This window comes from Maylandia zebra, linkage group LG10, assembly GCF_041146795.1.
Source record: "Maylandia zebra isolate NMK-2024a linkage group LG10, Mzebra_GT3a, whole genome shotgun sequence".
NCBI classification, from domain to species: domain Eukaryota; kingdom Metazoa; phylum Chordata; class Actinopteri; order Cichliformes; family Cichlidae; genus Maylandia; species Maylandia zebra.
In genome coordinates, this window is record NC_135176.1 from 177832 (window position 1) to 200998 (window position 23167).

Below are 23167 nucleotides of genomic sequence, written 5' to 3' on the forward strand. Positions count from 1 at the left end.
TCTTTTCTCCTGTTCTAGTGGTGACATCTTCAGAGAGCTTAGGATAAGTGTCTCCTCCATATTTGGAGCTTCCCCCCTTCTGCACACACCAGAAGGTATGATTCACTCTTTACTTGTGGCAGACGAATCTGTAGAACAAAGAAAGAACATTACAAAAATATTTTCTTTAATCATTCATTAAACTGAATTGTACATCATGTTTAATTTGGCCATTAGAGGTAAAGTATTCTTGGGGAAGACTAAACCCCAAATTGCCCCAATTCTATTTATACAGCACCAACAGCATAACGGTCAGTCGGTGCCTTTTTATATTGCAAGGTAAAGAACCTGTAATACATATAACATATTACAGAGAAATCAGAGAAAAAATCAGTTTAAAAAAAAGACTTTAAGTGAAACTTGAAACTAACTGATTTGTGTCATCTGGCTTCATAGATAAATGTATGTTGTCTAAGGGAAGCATGTTTACCCACACAAGCTTGAATATATCAATAAATAACATTTAAATAAATGAATAATCCCCTTTTTACTAGTGGTATATTATTATGTCTGTAATACAATGTTATCATGAACATTATGAAATACTGCTCTGAGGTTCAACACAGAGATTAAACCCTGTCATAAGAAGATTGTAACATTCACTAGTAATGTGCTATGATACAAATCTAAATCCTGGATGAATTAATTCAAACAAGCCATTCCTCTACAAATGAATCACAGTTGATGTTTCTATTCCACATTTGATGATGAAAGTCTTTGAATAACCTTGTAGGAGTGTGGTCTAATAGACATTGATGCTTTGGATGAAGTAATTATTGAAGCTGACTTGGTAAGTTCAATAGGACCAAAAGTGTTTGAATACATGTCAGCAGTTAATAAAGTTGTTATACTTTCTAAGTACCTGGTGTTGCTGTGGTTTCTCTGTTGTGCTGTTGTTTGGTTGTTGTTTTTTTCAGCAGGTAACCAAGCAGATTTTCAGTGTGTGTGTCACACTGATCAGTGTCAATTTAGGATTCAATATCTAACCCAAGGATATTTGACAAGGAGACCGGATTAAAACATCAACACAACTGGACAAACCAGTCTACCTCATGAGCCACAGCCTCCCATAATTTTAATAGAAATCCAGTAAACCTTGCAGTGAACTCATATTTATCATTATACATCCTAGTAAGTATAGTGAAATAAAATGCATTCTTTTACAAAGTAGGAGCATTTACAAACACGTTTCATGAACGTTTAATTAAAAACGCGTCTTATTTCATAGTGTAATCATCACATAACTTTTTCAAAGCACACTTTGTCTTGAACCGCCCACTAATTATATTCACACTAAGTATATATCCACACAATAATATCAGGGATTTTAAAATCTAGTCCCTTTATTGAATTCACACTGGGTCTTTATGGACTCACTAGCTTAGCTTAGCTTGTAACCGACTCGCTAGCACCATGACCTTTTCACCTATCCCTCATGCCCATTCTTGCGCAGGGTTTCAGATGTTTTTGTTACTTCTGTGCATCCTATAGCAGTAATGATACTTGTAATAAATGTAGTCTGTTTCATATGGAGGCCAGAATCACTGAAGGCCCAACTCCACACCCTTGAAAAACCCATAGCTAGCTAGTCCCCTGTTGGTGTGCCCAAAGCTAGCATAGGCACTGTTAGCGCGCCTCCAGCGGATTGTCCCGAGCTCCTGGGAAAACAGGATGGCTGGGTGACGTGAGGATGAAGCATAGTCCTAAACAGAAGACCTCTGTATATCGCCAACCTGTTCTTTTTCTAATCGTTTTTCCCCAATGGGCAACGTTTGCTGAGAAAAAAACAAATTCATAGATTTATTACTTCTAGACTGGACTACTGTAATTAGTTATTAGCAGCATGTCCTAAAAACTCCCTGAAATGCGTTCAGTTGATTCAAAATGTTTTTGTCAGATCATTTCTCAATATTACTTACATTTACAATAATGGTTTATGCCGCAGTGGGGAATAGATTGTATCACAGTAGATGTCTTTCTGAAAGTGCTGTAACTACGTTTTTAAAAAAAAAATTCATCCAATGTTATCATCTTTAACGCCATGTGGCTGTAGCTCAGGAGGTAAAGCAGGTCATATACTGATGCAAGGTTGGTGGTTTAAACCCTGGCTGTACCACTATGCATGCCTGAATATCCTTGGGCAAGATACTAACACTAAGTTGTTCTCCCATGCATCCATTGGAGTATGAATGAGTGTAATTGGTAGATAAAACGGACTTAAGCATAGAAGAATGTGATTGTGTGAATGAGGAATAAAGTGCTCTGGGAGAGTAGGAATCAGTCCTGTTACCATGTGCCAGTGCAGAGCAGCTACCTGAACTCTACTCCCACAGAGGTTGATTATCTTGTTAATAATTTTACATCTTTACTATGTACAACTCTGAAAAAGACCACTTCCAATCAGAAGTCCTTGACTCTCTGGTATAACTTTCAGACGCACACATTGAAGCAGATAATTTGGAAGCTGGAGAGAAAATGGCATCTAATTTAGAAGATCATAATTTAGCCTGGAAAAATACAACACATTACAATTCACCACTGAAGGAAACAAGAACAACCCTTGGTTTGTCTTCAGCACTGTAGCCAGGCTGACAAAAAGTCAGAGCTCTGTTGAGCCAAACTTTCCATTAACCTTAACTAGTAATGCCATCATGAATTTCTTCACAAATAAAATTTGAACAGTTGGAGAAAAAAAATGGTTGCATGGTTGTTGGCCAGCTCCCTTGGTGGTCCAGGGTAGCTCGGACTTTTTGAGAACCTGGGGCCACGGCTTATACCAGGGTGGCCTCTGGTCCTCTGTGACTCTTGCCCTTTGGTTGTAGGCACTCCATCTGGGGCCTCCCTCCTGTTGGGATGGACGTGCAGGTGTTGCAGAGATGTGTGGCCTCTGGTCTTAGGTGCTCTTGGGGGCTGCGGATGGAATGGATCTCCTGGATCTACCTCTGTCTGCCTCTGACTCCTGGGGGCTGTTATTGCAGCTTCCCACCCTTATTTTCAAGTACATTTCATGACAGAGACAGACATTCACAGTCTCTTTCTCACAAACCACAAGACATCTGTGCATTTTCATATTTTTGTGTTCCAGGTGCTATATGTTTTTTCCAGTTGGTGATCCAGTGTGCATTTCTATTTGTACTGTATCCTTAGTTTGACCTCCTTCCTTTTTTTTCTCCTGCCTGTCCTGCCTTAGGATTTGTCATACTATAAAAGATATAGATATAGATCATTTAAGGAAAATGTGTTTGGCACAACAGTGCCTTCAGATCATAATTCTGATTGCAAAACCTTCTAGACAGGACAGGATTTTTGTTTTAAAAAAAAGAGTTTCAGTCAGGTTTCAGAGCTCATCACAGCACAGAAACAGCTTTAGTGAAGGTTAAAAATGATCTTCTTATGGCCTCTGACAGTGGACTCCTCTCTGTGCTGTCCTGCTATACCTCAGTACAGCATTCAATACTGTTCAATATATAATAATTTATTACAGCTTGCTTCCCTTGTGCAGTATCATTAGAAAGCACAGAGTACATTTTCACTGCTATGCAGCTTTATCTATCCAAAAAGCCAGATACCACACATCAATTTGTTAAACTGCCTGTCTTAATCTAAATGTCTTAAAGACATAAAGACCTGGATGACCTCTAATTTTCTGCTTCTAAATTCAGGTCAAACTGAGGTTATTGTACTCAACCCAAAATTTTAGATGTATGGTATCTAATCAGATGCTTACTCTCTGGATGGGGTTAGGATATGTTCTTCAATGATCACGTTAAAGAAACACGTAGGCCTGCTTTCCTACATGTTTCTTTAACGTGTAGAATGCAACATCTCTAAAATTGGAAATATCCTGTCTCAGAGTGATGCTGAAAACTAGTTCATGCATTTATTACTTCCAGGCTGGACGACTGTAATTCATTATTATCAGGAAGTCCTAAAAACTCCCTGAAAAGCCTTCAGCTAATCCAAAATGCTGCAGCAGGAGTCCTGACAGGGACTAGAAAGAGAGCAGATTTCTCCTGTATTGGCTTCCCTTCATTGGCTTCCTGTTAAATCCAGAATTCAAAATCCTGCTCCTCACATACAAGGTCTTAAATAATCAGGCCCCATCTTATCTTAATGACCTCATAATACCATATCACACTAATGGACTGCTTTGCTCTCAGGCTGCTGGCTTTCTTGTAGTTACAAGAGTAATTAAAAGTATAATGTGGTGGGATGGATGTGGATGGATATGTGTGTCTGTGCAGTTTCTGTGTGTGGGTCTGTGTGTGCATGTGGCTAGGAATGGGCCTTGATCCTCAGGGACATTGTTATTAGGGGTGGGGGATTCCCTTCCTGCTGCTCCTCACTGGTTGCCACAGACCTACCCACTTCCTCGGGATTTGAGCGCTTGGTGACTCCGGGGTACCTGACTGGGCGTTTTGGCGTGGTTGGTCGGCTCCCTTGGAGATGTGGTCTGGGGTAGCTTGAGAGCCTCTTTATCATATGGTGGAGCACAGCTGGGTTTTGGGTGGTTCTCGAACATCTCGGGGACTGTGGCTCCATCTGAGGCTCGTGTTGGGGTGGCCGGCCTCCAGCAGGGTTGACTGTCCAGTGCCTCTGGTCTGACACCCCCATCCGAGCTGTTGGAGCTTGTTCCGGGACCTCCCTCTTCTCTTGGCTGGGGTGGATGCATGGTTGTCATCGGGCTGTGTGGCCAGGTCTCTTAGGTGCCGTGAACAGTCAGGATCTCCTGGGTCTTTCCCTGTCTGCTTCTGGCTCTAGGGGCATGGCATTATTGCAGCCGCTCATCCTCAATTTTCAAGTACGTTCAATGACAAACACTTATACACAGGCACTCACATTGCCTGTCTCTCTCTCTCTCTCTCTCTCTCGCTCTTGGAGAAAATTGCATATTTGTTTGTTTGTGTTTTTGTGGTGTGTATCGTTTGTGTGTGCTTTGTTACAGAATCTATTCACTTCATCCTCAACCCCCCCCCCCCCCCCTCCCCCCCCTTTCTATTTTTCTGCTTTCTTCACTTATCTTTCACTAGTCTGGCCTTTACCCCTGTCTCGTCCTGCATAACAACATCTGCAAGACAGTCATATGAATAGTAAAATAAAGTAAACCAATAAAACAAAAACATTAGACTACATGGATTCTATGGTGCTTCCCTTGGGAAAGCAAATATGGTTAGCACAACAAAGTATTCAGAACATAATTCTGCTTGCCACAACTGCTGGACAGGACAGGTTAAAAAAAAAAGAAAAAAAAAAAAAGAAACTACAATGGGAGGCAGGGCCTTCAGCTTGCAGGCCCCTCTGTGGAACCAGCTCTGAGTCTGGATTTGGGAGACAGACCCCCACTCTACTTTTTTGATTAGGCTTAAAATTTTCCTTTTTGACAATGCACACAAAGCAAATCGTTGCGGCTGGATTAACACTGTATTAGGTCAAGGCTGCTAGGGGGTTCCCATGATGCATGAAGAAGAGTGTTTCTTCTTCACTCACTATGTGTTTATACACCACTCTGCATTTAATCATTGGTTATTATTAATCTCTGGCTCTCCTCTACAGTATGTCTTTGTTCTGTCTTCCTCCCCTCACACCTAACTAACTGGTCAGGGCAGATGGTCGCCCCTCCCTGAGTCTTCTTCCTGTTGAAAGGGAGGTTTTCTTTCCACTGTTCCCAAAGCACTTGCTTATAGGGGGTCATATGATTGTTGAGATTTTCTCTGTTTTGTCTATATTATTGTAGAATCTTTACCTTACAATAAAAAGTGCCTTGAGGCAATTGTTGTTGTGGTTTTACGCTATATAAATGAATTCAATATATAAACAATTTTAATGACAGTGACATTGCTGACAAATCTGTAGAAACTATATACTGACTTGCAAAATCTCAAATGATTTTTTGTAATCCACTACACCAAGTTCTGAAACTGTTTGAGAGTAGAGGTGATGTTATTTTCAGTATAAATAAATAGTACATTCAAAATCAACCCAAGACCCAAAAAGATATGAGCCCCCCAGAACAAAGCAAAACAATATTTTTTTATGTTTTGTACGGTGTCTTGTATATGAAATGAAGTATCAAATAAAAACATTTCACTGAAGACGTGTTGAAGCTTTGACATATTGTTGAACATCCCATAATTTAAACCTGAAAAATAATGTTAGGCCAAACAAGGACATAGAGTCTTTCCCAGAGTTATTTTAAGGAGACTTGCAAATTACATATTTGTTGAGGAAAAATCTATTCTACTCAACCAATGTGGAAGTTAAATGGGAGACACAGATTCATTTGATTGATGTTCCCGATCTTTTTTTTAACTCTTTTTACTCAGACATTCTAATGTAGAACACTAACTGTAACTGATACAATATTTCTATAGCATTATGTCTGTACCCTGTGGAACAGGAGCAGGTGGCGGTGGAGAGGAATCACCAGTGGGTAATGGCAGGCTGGAGGTGCTTTCCTTCTCTGTAACAAATGCAAGTTTTCAATAGTGAATGTACACAGAGACTATGGGTAAGCTAACTGTGACAACCACTGTAATAGTTTATCAAATACATTGGAGAATCAAACAGATACATGCTTGTTTTTAAAAAGTGCTTTGTTTCTCATGTCAGGCAGAGAAAGACAATATGAAAGTGGATTAAAGATAGGCTTACATCCCTTGTTGCTTCCACACAGTGGGCAGGCAGAGCAAGAGATGATGGGCAGCTACTCAACTCTGTCATTGGATGAGAGAGAGGAATGTCAATGTTTATGATGTGTGTGCACTGTTGCAGGCATTTGGCTGTTTGTGTGCACTGTTTGCCATCCACATTTGTAGTAACACAAAGAAGAGAGAGAACCGATTAAAAAACAGTACGTATATGAGATGAACAGAAAGAAAAGCAATGCGTGTAAATAGAGGAAGAAAGCAGGTGGGTGAAAGCTGTGAAGTCAAATTGACTACTCACTTTTTTAATAGCCCCAAATGAAGCAAGGCACATGCTTTATGTCACAGGTGTCGAACTCCAGGCCTCGAGGGCCGGTGTCCTGCAGGTTTTAGATGTGTCCTAATCCAACACAGCTGATTTAAATGGCTAAAAGACCTCCTCAACATGTTTTAAGTTCTCCAGAGGCCTGGAAATGAACTAATCATGTGATTCAGGTGTGTTGACCCAGGGTGAGATATAAAGCCTGCAGGACACCAGCCCTTGAGGCCTGGAGTTTGACACCCCTGCTTTATGTGTACATGCTTTTGCACCACATTTATCCATCAGTCCAGCAGTATCACTGATCTTTAAAAACCTCATGACACTGTATTAAGATCCAATTTTCTGCATACGAGCGGTATCTTTAGAATGGCTTTTTATCACCATGTTCTGACTGACGCCTCCAATATAAACAGACATGGCCGGGATTGTACAGCACTTTGTTTATTCATAGTGGATCAGTGTCGTCTGGAACTCATTCAAGCCCACATATGTTTTTCAGGACAATACAGTGAGTTATACAGTATCTCACAAAAGTAAGTACATTTTTGTAAATATTTTGTTATGTCTTTTCATGGGACAACATTGAAGATTTGGCACTTTGATACAATGTAAAGTACTCAGTGTGCAGATTCTATAACAGTGTAAATTTGCTGTCCCCCTAAATAACTCAGCGCACCATTAATGTCTAAACCGCTGGCAACAAAAGTGAGTACACCCTTAAGTGAAAATGTCCAAATTGTGCCCAATTAGCCATTTTTCCTTCCTGGTGTCATGTGACTCGTTAGTTTTACAAGGTCTCAGGTTTGAATGATGAACAGGTGTGTTGAATTTGGTGTTGTTGCTCTCACACTCTCTCATACTGGTCATACTGGAAGTTTAACATGGCACATCATGGCAAAGAATTCTCTGAGGATCTGAAAAAAGGACTGATACTCTATACAAAGATGGCCTAGGCTATAAGAAGATTACCAACACCCTGAAACTGAACTGGAGCACGGTGGCCAAGACCATACAGCAGTTAAACAGGAGAGGTTCCACTCAGAACAAACCTCGCCATGGTTGGCCAAAGAAACTGAGTGCACATGCTCAGCCTTATATCCAGAGGTTATCTTTTAAAAATAGATGTATGATTGCTGCCAGCATTGCTGCAGAGGTTGAAGGCGTGGAGGGTGAGCCTTTCAGTGCTCAGACCATACGCCGCACATCACATGCCTGTCATCCCAGGAGGACGCCTCTTCTAAGGATAATGCACAAGAAAGCCCACAAACAGTTTTCTGAAGACAAGCAGACTAAGGACATGGATCACCTGTGGTCTGATGAGACCAAGATAAACTTATCTCAGATGGTGTCAAGGATGTGTGGCAGCAACCAGGTGAGGAGTACAAAGACAAGTGTGTCTTGTCTACAGTCGAGCGTGGTGGTGGGATGTCATTGTTTGGGGCTGCATGAGTGCTGCTGGCACTGGGGAGCTACAATTAATGGAGGTAACCATGCCATTAATACACAGTACATGCCACCATGTACTGTGACATACTGAAGCAGAGCATGAACCCCTCCCTTCAGACACCGGGCCACAGGACAGTATTCCAACATGATAACAATCCAAACACACCTCCAGAAAGACCAGTGCCTTGATAAATAAACTCAGGGTAAAGGTACGTGACTGGGCAAGCATGTCTCCAGACTTAAACCCCATTGAGCATCTGTGGGTGATCCTCAAATGGAAGGTGAAGGAGCAAAAGGTCTCTAACACCCACCAGCTCCATGATGTCATCATGGAGGAGTGGAAGAGGAGTGGCACCCTGTGAAGCTCTGGTGAGCTCCATGGCCACAGGGTTAAGGCAGTGTTGGAAAATAATGGTGGCCACACAAGATATAGACACTTTGGGCACAGTTTAGACATTTTCACTTAGGGGTGTACTCACTTTTGTTGCCAGTGGTTTAGATATTAATGGCTCTCTGTTATGTTATTTAGAGGGGACAGCAAATTTACACTGTTATACAAGCTGTACACTGACTACTTTAAATTGTATCAAAGTGTCATATCTTTAATGTTGTCCCATGAGAACATATAACAAAATATTTACAAAAATGTGAGGGGTGTACTCACTTTTGTGAGATACTGTATAGATTTCCACGTGTCTTACTAAAATACCTGGATTAACTGGACTAAATTTAAAATACATCTTTATCTTAACGTGGACTAGACTTCTGTCTATTTCCCTGCTTTCATAAATGGTCACATAAATATTGGTTGACTGATAAAAGTCGACAAAGATCTTCACCATGTCAGAATGATATTGACTGTACTTAAACAGAGGTAGACTGTACGGACTGATGTTGATGACATGAAGATGATGGTGTGGTGAAGGTTGCTCACTTGCCTGTCTTCTTGGGGATTCTCCATTCCTGCATTTCTTCCCTTAATCTATCCATTTCTTTCTCCAGCTCACAATATCGCATCTCTGCTTCATGAAATGGTCTGTAGGATAAAGTAAACTCTGTTCAGTGTCTTATTCTAAAAATGAATTTTAATATGTTGCAGTTACGTCATAGTTAGGGTTTCAAAGTTGATCTGCAGTCAAAACCCAAAATTTTAGCATTGTAAAAAAAATACCTCATACTATTTAACGAACCTTTAAAACCTGTCTGTACTTGACAATGCTACCTACAATTCAGTTTTGAGATCCCTTCCCTGGCGCGTCAATCCCCACTTACATCTTGCGTCAGGTGACCTCAATGGGTACATATTAGGGTGAGGCAAGCTCTCACAATGGTTTCACCCAAAGCCTCTGCTGACAATGACCCACGGCTTTTATCACACCTTGGCTCATGTGATGAGTCACATGATTAATATGACCCTCTTAAAGGATAACACCGACTGGGGATTAAATACCTGGGATGCTCCACCATTTGATTTTAGAACTGAAGAAGCTTCTCGGATGAGAGGTGAAATGTCTTCAAAAAAATTAAACAAGTCTAGTTGCTTTCTTTCCAAGCTCCTTAGAAAACCATGACCTTGCTAACTGAGAACCTATGGAAGCAGAGTCTGGGGAGAAGGGGGACAACTTGCCCATCACTGGGGTTTAGGTCACTATGTGGTTAAGCAACTGCACAGTAACAGAAAGGCTCCTGGAAACTTTTCATGTTGTAGGACTGTCTGACACATCTCCACAACATTGCATGGAGGTCTGGGACAGTGCCTCTGGACTGGCAGACTGGAGTGGTTCCCCTGTTTTAGGAGAGGGACATGAAGGTGTGCTCCAACTATACAGGATCACACTGCTCAACCTCCTTGGGAAAGTCTATGCCAGGATACTGGAAAGAAGAGTCTCTCCATTAGTCAAACCCCAAATTGAGGAGGAACAATGCAATTTTCATACTCGCTGTGGAATACTGGACCAGCACTTTATACTCTCGAGGTTATTCATGGGAGTTTGGCCAACCAGTCTACATAATGGATTGGATTTATATAGCGCTTTTCAAGGCACCTAAAGCGCTTTACAATGCCACTATTCATTCACTCTCGCATTCACACACTGGAGGCAGCTACAGTTGTAGCCACAGCTGCCCTGGGGCAGACTGACAGAAGCGAGGCTGCCATATCGCGCCATCGGCCCCTCTGGCCAACACCAGTAGGCAGTAGGGTAAAGTGTCTTGCCCAAGGACACAACGACCAGGACAGAGAGCCCAGGGATTGAACCGGCAACCTTCCGGTTACAGATGCGCTTCTCAACCCCCGGCGTCATGGTCGCCCCTACATGTGTTTTGTGGACATTATACCAATCCCTTTGAATATCCTGCGGGGAGTGCTTTGCGGGTATTGGGTGTGTGGCCAGTTGTTATTCAGTCCCTGTAGCGAGAGCTTGGTTTGTATTGCAGGCAGTAAGTCAGGCTCATTCCCTGTGGGTGTTGGACTCTGCCAGGGCTGCCCTTTGTCACCAATTCTGAGCCTAGTTTTTATAGATAAAAGGTGGTTCTGTTGGGTTCATCAGGTGGTGGCCTCCAGCTCGCACTGGAGTTTGTCAATGACAAACAGCAAACACCATACGAGGCTGAAACTATAGACACAGTGACCTCTCTTCCCCTGAGCTTCAGATCTTTGGACTAAGTTGTCTCTTTCAAAAAATAACTCAAAACTAATCTTTTTATACTTGCATTTAATAAAGTTTTTTTTTAAATGTATGGTATTTTCTTGTGAAGCATTTTGTGATCTTTGTCTTGAAAGGTGATATACAAATAAAATTTTACTTACTTGCTTGCTTTATCATTAACAGTATAACTGAGAAAACAATAAGAATTTCGCAATATAGCGCACTACAATTTTTTTTCTTCTGAATGTCTTTTTGTTATCTTGTATCCAGTTTTGTTTTTTGGTTGTTTTTTTTTCTTTACCTTAGTTGGGAGCTTATTTACATTATCTTCAATTGCTGAGATTCTCGTTTCAACCTGCATGATTCTTTCCTGATCAAGTCTTCTGGAACTGGAAAACTTGCCAATCCCAGGGCTGATCAACTTAGAGTTCAAGTAAACCTACTTGATCTGCTTTACAGTTCATGGAAGTTATTTATGGCCTAATGAAGGAATAAATGTCTAATACTAATACTCTAATACAAGTGGTCAGGTGTTAAATGTCACAGTCAATATGTATTTCAGAACAGATTTCAGAAGTCCAGTGGTGGTAAATAGTGCTGGATTGATTTTGTTACCACATTTCATAGTCACCATTATCCGTATGTAATATCTCAGCACATAAATTAACATGCATTGATAACAATTAGCCAGATGTCCATGATGTTAATGGCCTTTTGACCTCAAAAAGGAAATGCAAAATACACTGCAGCTTTTTCATATTGAAATATTTCCTTCAAGGACCAAACCATTTCCATATTAAATTTTTCTGAAAAAACTTAAGATTTAACATCCAATGAAGTGTAATAAATAAAGCCTACTGTAAATTGAGAAGAGATAGGAATTATATTCAGATTATGTAGATGGACTGCAGATGAGACTATATTAGCTGATACCTCTGCAAGTCTTCATCAAGTCCTGATATCGCCTCCTCCACTGTGGTGGTGTGGGTGGATGCAGCAGCATCTTGGTCTAAAGTAAGTGGAAGCTCAAACAGTGGAGGCAGATTGTCTGGTAGATTGTCTGTAACTTTCCATAGCTGACTCTGAATTTAAAGCACATGCAGATCATCAGTGGGATAAAAAGGAAAGTCCACTGTGATAATTACATGATCATAGGTGTCTTTAAATGGAAGCTCTGAGGTGTATGCAGTTTCTAGAGTGAGATCGACTTACCAGTTTTTCGAGTCCATACAGATTCTCACATTCCCTAAGCTGGGTGTGGTTTATCTGCATCATGATATCTTGACTGCGGTCAACAGCACCTGTCTGACTATAAAATATAGACAAAATAAAGAAGTATATTATAAGAAAAGTAATTTATTCCTTACAACAACTTTACCATGGGGATACTACACCCTGTATATAGGGACCTAGGGACTTCTGAAGATCCCCAAAGAAGGCGCCCTTTCAGAGCCAAACTTGGCAATATAAACTCACCCACCTAGAATCCTGCCAGACTTGCCACCATCTTAGTTCTGCTTATGGGGAACACACCCTATCACACCAAAAACTTCACGGTCTTCACCAACAAGGTCTGCAAACTTACACTGACTTTAAAAGAAAACATAGTGTCCTGTGATATGGTCTCACTTTTCACTTGTATACTTACATCCAAGGCAGTGGAGACTGTCAAAAAACAACAACAGCAAGACAGTTCCTTTCGCAACAGAACCAATGCCATGTGCCATGGGTTCCCCAGTCTCACCCATTGTAGCCAAACTTTACATGGAGGAAGTGTAAAGTAAACCACTTTGCTACCTCTTAAGGATAGTACCTAAGAGGTAGGTGACCCACTGTACTACCTGAGCTACAGCCACTGGTAGGTATGATGTATTTGTGAATGACACCTAAAGAGTAAAATACTTCAACAATTGTTGAACTAAGGTGGTGGCTTAGTTCAACAATTGTTGGTGGCTTATGACACCAGCTGTCAACTGCCTATAATGAAGTCTTTTAATCCCCACTCACACCTTGCTACAGGTGACTTCAACAGGTCACATGTTAGGATTGGACACGGTCTCACGGTTTCTTTTTCTTGTTTTTGTTTTTTGTTGTTGTTGTTGTTGTTGCTTTTTTCCCAGAAACACCTGGTGCATTAGCTCTGCGTTGTTTTTCACACCTTGATTAACACGATTAATAGTGGGTCAACCACCACATCCAAAGGGGACAGACCCCTACTGTGGTTTTAATAGCTCATTCAAACCTTTGGCTTTAGAACTTAGGAAGCCTGAGGGGATAAGGGTAAGGACATAAATCAACTGGTAAATAGAGAGCTTCGCTTAAACGCTCTCCTTTAGAGATAGGGCGAGGAGTTCAGCCAACTGGGAGGGGCTCAGAGTAGAGGAGCTACAACTTCACATGGAAAGGAGCCAGTTCAGGTGGTTTGGGCATTTGATTAAACTGCCTCCTTGGTGAGGTCTTCTGGGAGGAGGCCGGGGGCAGACCCAGGACACACTGGAGAGATTACATCTCTCGACTGGCCTGGGAACTCCTTGGTTTTTCCGTAGAGGAGGTGGTTGGGGAGAGGGAGGTCTGGGCTTCTCTGCTTAGGCTGCTGCCCCTGCGACCCAGCCCCAGATAAGTGGAAGAAGTTTGATGTGAAAGGTAGTTATGGTAAGTTAGCTGAACTACATAAGTTAAACTTGAGTTCACCTGGTAGCAGTGTAAGAGTATCCAACAAAAGCCAAGTGTACTCCTGTTGGAGCTCTGTCCATTACATCAGATAGTGTCTCCTGCAAAACATAACAGATTTCAAATTTTTCATGCAAACAACCACCAACTGCTCTTATTTTTTCAGAAGCTACACACATTTCCCATGTTGACCACACTGGCAGCTTTATAGGATTAGGTTGGTTTATTTATTAATGTTATATGCTGGCTATGAAAGTTAACCAAATATGTTTATATGAGACTTATGCCAGTGTATGGCACACACAAATACTAAATGAAAATTCTTTTAAGTTACCATTTCACTAAGACAGTCGTCGAGGATGTCAAAGTTTGATGTGTCAGTTGGATTAGAGACTTCAGGCAGGAAAGGTGCAGGGACTTTATGCAGGGAACTCCAGTCCAGTCCACTGAAAAACTGATGATTCCTAAATTCACTGGAGCCTTTCCTTCCAAGACGGACTTCCCTGTCACAGATCAGTTCATTGATGAAGGAACGAGCCTCCTTTGAAATCTCAGGGCCAGAAGAAGGAAACTCAAAATACTCCTAAGGGTTATCAAAAAAGGTAACAATTGAAGAAAGTTGTTAACTTTGTTGTTTTTTCTAGCAACATTATTTTGAGTGCTTTGATGCTGTTAAAAACTATGCTGTTAAAAATTATGATCCTGGCCTTGTTTTTCTGAGCATTCCATAAATTCTTGGTTTGTTTATGTGGCAGAGTGTGGTTTGTGGCTAGGGATGGGTATCGTTTAGGTTTTATCCGATACCGGTGCCAAATCTGTACTTTTGAAACGGTGCCGGTGCTCAAACGGTGCTCAAACCGGTGCTTAAAGAATGGAGAACACAAAATTGGTCCAAAAACCTCTCATGTTCAGCTGTTTTTTGTAAAAATATAACAATGTTAGCCTTTTCTGCAGCTATGGGGCATATATGGTATCACTCTTGGCTGGAAGCAGTGCTTAAACAATGGAAAAAACACAAACTTTGTCCTAAACCTCTCATGTTTAACTGTTTTCCACTTTTTTTTGGTCATTTTAGCCTTTTTGGCCAGGGTGAAGGGAGTATCTGCCATCAAACAAGAAGACAGCCGCATGTAGCTATGATGGTGTTTGCTAGTTCACCTTACATGCATTAATGTAATAACGTGGTTAGCCTACTCAACGTAAATTAGCTACTCACGCAGAGAAGAACGGCTGCTGCTGCATCATCATCCGTCATCATTTCTGCTACACTGGCAGGGCTAGGGGCCAGGACTCTCCTCTTCGTGTTTTTGGGGGATGTTGCATAACAGGCAACCCACCCGCAGTAGATGTGCTCGGTGTGAGGTCTCGCAGCAAGCTATCAAATACGGCGCATTTCTGGGCTTTTAAAAAAAACGCTATGCGTCGCCAGGTGTTTCATCGGATTTGAGGTGTTACCTCCTTTGACAGTATCACAGTATCAGCTTAAAGCACTTGTTGCAGGCTGCTGAGTTTGCATATTTTGCTGTGAAGTACAGCCAGACTTTTGACCGCTTTGCCTTGGACATTTTTAATCTGTAGCTCTGCTCTAACAGAACGTACGTACCTGGCCCCGCCTACTATCCTCGGAAACGTAAAATGATTGGCTAGAATCTAAAGTGTATCACAGCTCAGGGAAAAAAAGCACCGAAAAAAAGCACCGAAATGTACGCTGCTTTTCGGTCTGGTTACTACCGTTTATGTCAGAACCGGTGCCATCATGGCACCGGACACCGGTACCCATCCCTATTTGTGGCTCAGCTGCACTGGGTTCAGGGTGTGGTGTCAGGGGAGCCCAGGCAGAGGATCTTAGCCTGCCCACAGCAGCCAGGAGCAGGTTAGTGGATGTCCACTGGGCAGTAGTTGACCGCTTGGGCGTCACGCCAGAGGACTATTGCTGGCGTTTCCAAGAGGGGACGTTTCTTCTCTTGGACTTTTTGGATTTCAGCAGCTATTCAATAAACTGCTTGCCATAAGTTAAACCCAGTTTGCCTCCCCAGGTCTGCATTTGGGTCCTCACTTCTCGTCTTCCATCTTATGACAAACTTTTACACAAATATAAAAGTATACAGAACCTATAGCTATACACTTGTTATTATATTTATATACAGTTACTTCAGAAAGTATCCATATTCATTTAACTTTTGTAGATTGTGTTTTAGATATAATTTAAAGCCCAATTGTGCTCAATTCCACACTTATCCAGTCCCTCTGTCAAAGTGTCAGTAAACAAGCATATAGTTAGGGCTGGACCAGGTGACCCTGAATCCTCCCTTAGTTATGCTGCAATAGACATAGGCTGCCGGGGATTCCCATGATGCATTGAGTTTTTCCTTTCCAGTCACCTTTCTCACTCACTATGTGTTAATAGACCTCTCTGCATTGAATCATTTCTGTTATTAATCTCTGTCTCTCTTCCACAGCATGTCTTTTATCCTGTCTTCCTTCTCTCACCCCCAACCGGTCGCAGCAGATGGCCGCCCCTCCCTGAGCCTGGTTCTGCCGGAGGTTTCTTCCTGTTAAAAGGGAGTTTTTCCTTCCCACTGTCGCCAAAGTGCTTGCTCATAGGGGGTCATATGATTGTTGGGTTTTTCTCTGTATCTATGAAGCGCTATATAAATAAAATTGAATTGAATTGAATTGAAAACTTCAAATTGCCTTTGCTTGGCAGAAAACGCATTGCATGAATAGACTAAGGTGGTCAGTTTGAATAGAAACTATTATGTAATGGCCAGTTAATATACATTTAACATGAAACAAAATAATAATTGTGTTTATGAAGCTTAGAACAACTATGACCTCATTCCTTTATCAGAAATCACATGAAGGTTATTATGAACTTGATAAGTCAACCAAAGGTTTTTAAACCACCTATACATCATGGTACTATAACCCTTGAAAAAAATGTACTTTAAGTTTCTCCACTGACTTATGAAAAACAAAACTGAAACAAACAGACAATCCAGACTAGCAGTGCTTATTTCTGTTTACACTGCATCATAGATATTAAACTGGTGCCATTATGCTATACACACTAGGTTGTATAAACAAATGAATAAAAACAGATTTAAACATTTGGAAATATTTAGTTACAATTTTTGTTTCAGTCCGGAGAATTACACTCAGATACTGTCTTCTTTAAAAACCTTTTTGGTCTGGATAAAGTGATAAAGGCCCATTTGGTCCATTATAATTGTTGAATTATGTGCCAAAATTGCATTTTGTTATTTTGTTTGTTTTACCAGCACACAGACGGATCATTAAAAATACTTGCAACAGAAGTGAATGGAAATCTGCCATCGCTATTAAAATGTGTGCAGAAATTTTATTATACTCCAAATTTTCATTTTGGCATTTATATGACATTAAAGCTACTTGTATGTACCTGAAAGTGAATGATCTTGGCATATGTTTCAGAGATGGACTCTGCATAGAAAGGTGTGGTCCCCAGCAACATCTCATAAGCACAAATGCCCAGAGCCCACCAGTCACACTCAGGACCATAACCTCCACCTCCCTCAACTGCTCTTAAGATCTCTGGAGACAAATAGTCTGGGGTCCCGACTGCTAAAGACGAGTGCACCTGCAAAGAAAAGAAGATAGATTTTAAAAAAAAAATAGAAATAACTAAAAGCCATGACCTGCTTCAAGGAAATACTAGAATGTAGCAAAATCATCGCTGCGTGTTTTTAGTCCTGTCTTAAAAATGAACAAATAAGGAAGCTCCATGACAAGTAAACTGAGTTTTTGTTGTTGTTGTTGTTTGTTTGTTTTTGTTTTTTTAATTACAGCCGAGGAGGTCAGATGCGCCCTCCCTCTGAAAGCAGTCTTGTCACAGACAAACAGAAGAAAATGGTATTGAGTTGAAAAGGAACACAATTTGTCCCGTACTTCAGCTAGAATGAAAAAAAGACTCAAAGCTGGAGTTATTAAGTGTCTTTACGCTGCGCAGCTGCCTCTTCTTCTCTCATTCTCTCTCCCTCCCTCTCCTGTTGCTACTTCAATCGTGAAACTGATCAATGATCAGCTGATTGGCTTTTCTCTCTTGTTTGTTTATCGCCCACTTTGCACCAGAAAGAGAAAACCAGCGGATGTCGCGCTAAACAACAGCAGCAGATTTAAGCTCGATGAGCTGTTGTTAGAATTGATTTAATATTACTTTCTAGTATCAGCTGATGTTTGCTGGGTCTAGCAAAGTTTTTCCAGGGGGGGCAGGTAGGGCATTAACAGGGATTGGGGGGCACAAAGAAATACTTTTCTTTCTTATTCTCATTTAAAATGTCTAGCTTTTAATAAATAATTATCTGACTCTTACAGCCAGAGTGGTCATAATGTAAAATGTATAGAAAACATACATATATACCAACAAGACAGTGTGCATCACTGTCACAACACCATTTGTGTTCATTCAAAGGCTTCATGGCTTTTCCTATAATACCTGGTGGGCTGGTCTCTAGTCAAAATGCCCGGGCCGATTTTTTTGTCCCAGTCCAGCCCTGTCCGGGTCAAGGGATGTGCAGACCTTCCTCTCTCCAGGTATTCCATGACATATTGTAATCTTTACTGTAAAACTAGACTGTTGCTATGAGTTAGTTTAAGAATGTAACTGAGAATGTATGAGAGCACTACTTTTAGGAGACAGTGTTGCTTTTTATGCACATCTTTTTTTGTGAAAACTAATGTCTGTCTGTCTGTCCGTTGTTACTTGCACACAATGAACTCTCACCATCCCATCATCAAGTAGCCTCAGACAGGAACCAAAGTCTCCCAGTCTAATATGCCCATCAGCTGTCAACAGGATGTTGTCAGGTTTGATGTCTCTGTGTAAGAAAACAGGTAAATAGGGCTATTTAACCTCTAAATGTCAGATTTCATTAACAAAAAAAGTCATTATGATCAAATGATTATAGTTTGTTTATGTTAGTCAGTTTTAGGAAAGAGCTAATATTATATTTGAACCTCATATCTCTGATACATATATTTTAGATAATGTTTCTCTGCAAACTCGGTACACAGCAAATTCAAAAGTGTTAAATGTTTTGGTGTTAATAGTCTTCTTGCAAAAGTAGAGTTAATTTTACTCTAAGCAGAGTCACATTCTTTTAATGTAACTCTGAGGTATAAAATGATAGTAGTTAAAATCAAGTGTTAAAAATGAGTGTTTCTCTGTCAAATCTGGAGGTGTTACAATGGAAACATTAACTCTTGACCTCTTAACTCTGAACTCCTACAGGGGCTATGACACCAACAGAGTACATTCACAGACTCCGCCCCCAGCACGGCTCCAATCGAAGCTGAAGTGAAGCCGTTTCAGAACATTTTGCTCTACATATTTGAGTTGTTTGCCATGCTTGGTAAGTCATTTTTCAAAGATTGTTTCAATTATTATTATTAGCTTTTACTTCTGTGGCTCTTTGGAGTTGAGACAAAGCTGTGTGAAAGGCATTAGCCATGTTGCTCGCTGATAGCATAATATTCTGTTTTAGCTAGCTGAAAGGTATTGTTTGCGGGCAAATACCACAGCCTTGAAAAAAAGCTTGCATGTGAATTTTCAGTCAAACTTTTGGTCAAATACACCTAAAACAATGTCTAGAATGTGAAATGTTGGTATAATGGTGCTACTTGAAGCCTGAAAACGATCGCCCATAAAAAAAAAAACGAGCAAACAGCAGTAGCTGATGTCCTGACTGGGTTCTACGTTAGCATAGATCCCTCCAGAGTTTTGTGCACACGGTTTAGGTAAAAATTAAAAAGGTTGAGGTTTTACATTTAGTTCAGTATTACCTGTTGCCTGTGTCCTTGTCTTTTGGGAAAATACTTTACGCAAGTAATGGCTCAAAGAGGATTCTTTTTTTTTTTTACTGTGCTGCAATTGTTTACTGGATTATTTGTGCCATTAATTAGTGTCAACTAATTTTTATTCAATCTCCGCACAGGTTATGCTTGTGAAGATGGAATATGGGGGAGAGCAGAAGTGCGTTGAAGTTCCACAAAGGGATGAATGAAGGACATGCATATTGTATTGAAGAAATAAGTGATGAGATGCTGTTATTTGCATTTACCATGTCAGACCTTTTGATAAACAAAATTCTAATGAAAGTGAGAACATGTATACTGTTACATCTTTCAGAAAATGTTTTGAAATTGTGGTGCACAGTTCAGAATAAATGTTTTTCAAAAACCATTGCATCTTTTTAGTAAATGTTTATTTCCAAAAGAAATTTCTAGAAGTTCAGAACAGTAAAATTCCCGCTTTTTAGAATGAATTAGAAGATAACTCTTACGTAGTTAAACTAAAATACTCTTTGAGAGTTAATATATAAACTCTTAACACCAAGTGTTAAATTATCAACTCCAGACAGATTTGGTGTTTAACACTAAATCAGAGTTAACGTACCAACTCTCCAAAAAGAGTTAAATTAACACTCTCTGGTGTGGACCCATATAGACACTTTAATAGTGTTGAAATCAAATCCGACAGTGTTAATTTGGACATGCTGGATTTGCTGTGTATGACTGTAGCCCTAAATAAGAAAAAAAAAGTAAAAAATCAATAAGCAGTCTACCTGTGCACATAACCCAGTCTATGGACTGAGTCAATGGCCATAACCATCTCTGCCAAGTAGAACTGAGCCATGTCCTCAGGGATCCGATCCTCAAATTTACTGAGGAGAGTCAGCAGGTCTCCACCTACATAATAATCCATCACCAGGTACTGAGTGAGAAGGGATTGGAAGGTTGTGAAAATTAGTAATCGGATTCAAGTTAAATATAAAATGCTAAAATGTAGACAACACATTTGTAAAACATATTTATCTGATTGACCATATATAAACATACCAGGTAGTTATCATCTTGAAAGGCATAGTGCAACTCTGTGATCCAGCGTCTGTCACCCCTTAACAAAACTTCCCTCTCTTCTTGGTAACATGCTGTCTGTGTAAAGCATGAAGAGAACTCGATGCCAGACAAATGAAAAGCAGCAGGCAGAAAAATATAATGCTGAATTATCAATAACAAAAACCTTATAGAGTTAAAGTTTGAGTCCCCATTATGTTGTCATAACCCTATTCTTAGTGTTGTGAATGTGAGGTTATCTGTGCTTGTGTACCTCTCCTCGCCTCAGCATGTCCCACTTATTCATAATCTTCAGAGCATACACTTGTTGTGTGTTTCGCATCTTTGCCACTGCGACCTGTGGTAGTGACAAGACCAAAAGCAGCACAATAACCACTTAAACGATTGGATGCACAAAACGAGAAGACTGTCATAATTGGTGATTTGTCTAAAACATTCTAACAGTGAGAGATGGTCGTGTTCTGTATCGAATTATGTACAAATGAAACATTGCTTATTGGAATATTTGAATGTTTTGACAAACACTCATTCACCTGCCAAATATCAGAATACTTCTCAGTATAATAGCTCAAAGCATTGCTTTGGGGAACTTTTTTTTGTTCTTTTGGTTCCTCTTTTTCAATTCAGTTTGTTCAACTGAGTTCTATTTATATAGTGTCAAATCACAACAACAGTGTTGCCTCAAAGCATTTTATACTCTAAGGTAAAGACCCTGCAATTATACAGAGAAAACAGAGAAAACCCCAACAATCTGATGACCCCCTAGGGGCAAGCACTTTGGCAACAGTGTGAAGGAAGCCAGACTCAAGGAGGGGTAGTCATCTGCTGCAACCAGTTGGAGGTGAGGGGAGTAAGACAGTAAGAGAGCCTGATGATTAATAATAACTACCTGCAGAGTGTTGTATAAACACATAGTGAATAAAAAGAGATGAATGAAGAATTCTCAGTGCATCGTGGAAAGCCCCCAGTGGCCCAAGCCTATTGTAGAATTAATTAAGGGAGGAGTCAGGGTGACCTAATCTAGCCCTCAAAAAGGAACATCTTAAGCCTAATCTTAAAAGTAGAGAGGGCATTTGTCTCCCAAATCCAAGATGGTTTCACAGAAGAGGGGCTTGAAAGCTAAAAGCTCTGTTTGCAATTCTGCTTTTAAATATCCCAGGAACAGAATCAGAATCAGAGAGACTTTATTTATCCCCAAAGGAACTCCAAGTAGCCAGCAGTCTGAGAGTTAAGTGCTCCTTTGGGGTGATATGGTACTATGAGGTCTTTAAGATAAGATGGGGTCTGATTATTCAACACTTTGTATGTGTGGAAAAGGTTTTTAAATGTGATTCTGGATTTAACGGGGAGCCAATGAAGAAAAGCCAGGATTAGCAAGATCTGCTCTCTTTCTAGTCCCTGTCAGTACTCTCCATGCATGTAATGAATTACAATTGTTCAGCCTACAAGTAAAAAATGCACGACCTAGTTCTTCAGCATAAATCTGAGACAGGATGCTTCTAATTTTAGAGATATTGCACAAAGATATTGCTGCAATGCACTGTGTTGGTGCATGGCAATTAAGAAGAAGTAGGCGGCAGAATTATATCCTTAAACATAGTTTAAGAACAAGATCCAGAGTGTGATTAAAGTGGTGGGTTAGTTCTATTCTGTTTTGAGCAAAGGCAATTGAGCCTAATAATCAATTAAAGGCCATCTTGATGCTGTCATTTTCAGTATCTGCACTGATGTTTAATTCACCAACAATAATTATTTTCTCTTAGCTGAGCACTAAATCAGATAAGAAAGTCTGAGAAGTAAAGTACAAAAGCCCAGGTGGATGATAGGTAACAACAAATAATAAAATAATAAAATACTTTAACCCTAAGTCCTCAAAAACACATCCACCTTTGATCCTCGAGCCAAAAAACGGCCACGCCCAAAAAAGTGCTATAAAAATGTTATATATTAATATTTTTTTCCACTTTAAATGAGTCAGTCTTTTAAAACTACTTCTGCCTGAAATATATAAAGTTTTAATTATATTTCGGGGGTTTTAACCCTTTAAATCCCAGTTTCTTTACATGAGCGCACTGGTTTTTTAGCCGAAAAAAACAAAAAACTTAAAAATTTTCCAGAAAATACATTTGAAGTAATATTTGATTGTTATTATAATTAGGCCTTTATATGGGACAAAAATTGCCACCAACATTCATTTTGATCCATCATTATTTTTTTTTTTTTTGCAGGGGCAGTAAATATCATGTTTTCACGTTTTTCCACCACTAAATGCTTATTGCCTTGTTGTTTTTTAAAATAAAATAAAAAAAATATGTAAATAAAAATACAAGATCACTTTGAACCAGAAAAACATTTATTTTAGAAGGATAAACTTCAACATTTATGTTGTTGGGAATGTAGAAATGTCATTTCCTCTACTGCCAGACTGGCTCGATTTATGTCCACAATATAGTCCACACAGTCACTGTAAAATGAGACGCCAAGGAGGTTGTGGAAGCCACCGA

At 40.1% G+C, this 23167-nt stretch overlaps 1 protein-coding gene and 1 long non-coding RNA gene across 2 annotated transcripts in view; one reads left to right on the forward strand and one right to left on the reverse strand.

Moving 5' to 3' along the window:
• Positions 1-24: 24 nt before the first annotated feature.
• The window catches only part of dmpk (DM1 protein kinase), an 84102-nt gene continuing 60959 nt past the window's right edge, over positions 25-23167 (reverse strand). The window contains exons 3-15 of the mRNA XM_004574294.4: positions 20917-21000; positions 20646-20741; positions 20372-20520; positions 18532-18625; positions 17191-17388; positions 14104-14352; positions 13791-13870; positions 12312-12408; positions 12033-12181; positions 9390-9487; positions 6691-6752; positions 6425-6499; positions 25-128 (exon numbers count right to left, since the gene is read on the reverse strand). Coding sequence (XP_004574351.3) covers positions 39-128; positions 6425-6499; positions 6691-6752; positions 9390-9487; positions 12033-12181; positions 12312-12408; positions 13791-13870; positions 14104-14352; positions 17191-17388; positions 18532-18625; positions 20372-20520; positions 20646-20741; positions 20917-21000 — 1521 coding nt within the window. The 3' untranslated portion in view covers positions 25-38. The remainder of the gene's footprint in view (positions 129-6424; positions 6500-6690; positions 6753-9389; positions 9488-12032; positions 12182-12311; positions 12409-13790; positions 13871-14103; positions 14353-17190; positions 17389-18531; positions 18626-20371; positions 20521-20645; positions 20742-20916; positions 21001-23167) is intronic.
• On the forward strand, positions 18872-19989 carry LOC143420655 (uncharacterized). Its single transcript, XR_013100379.1, has 2 exons — positions 18872-19159; positions 19742-19989. It is a non-coding gene; the product is annotated as an uncharacterized LOC143420655 (long non-coding RNA).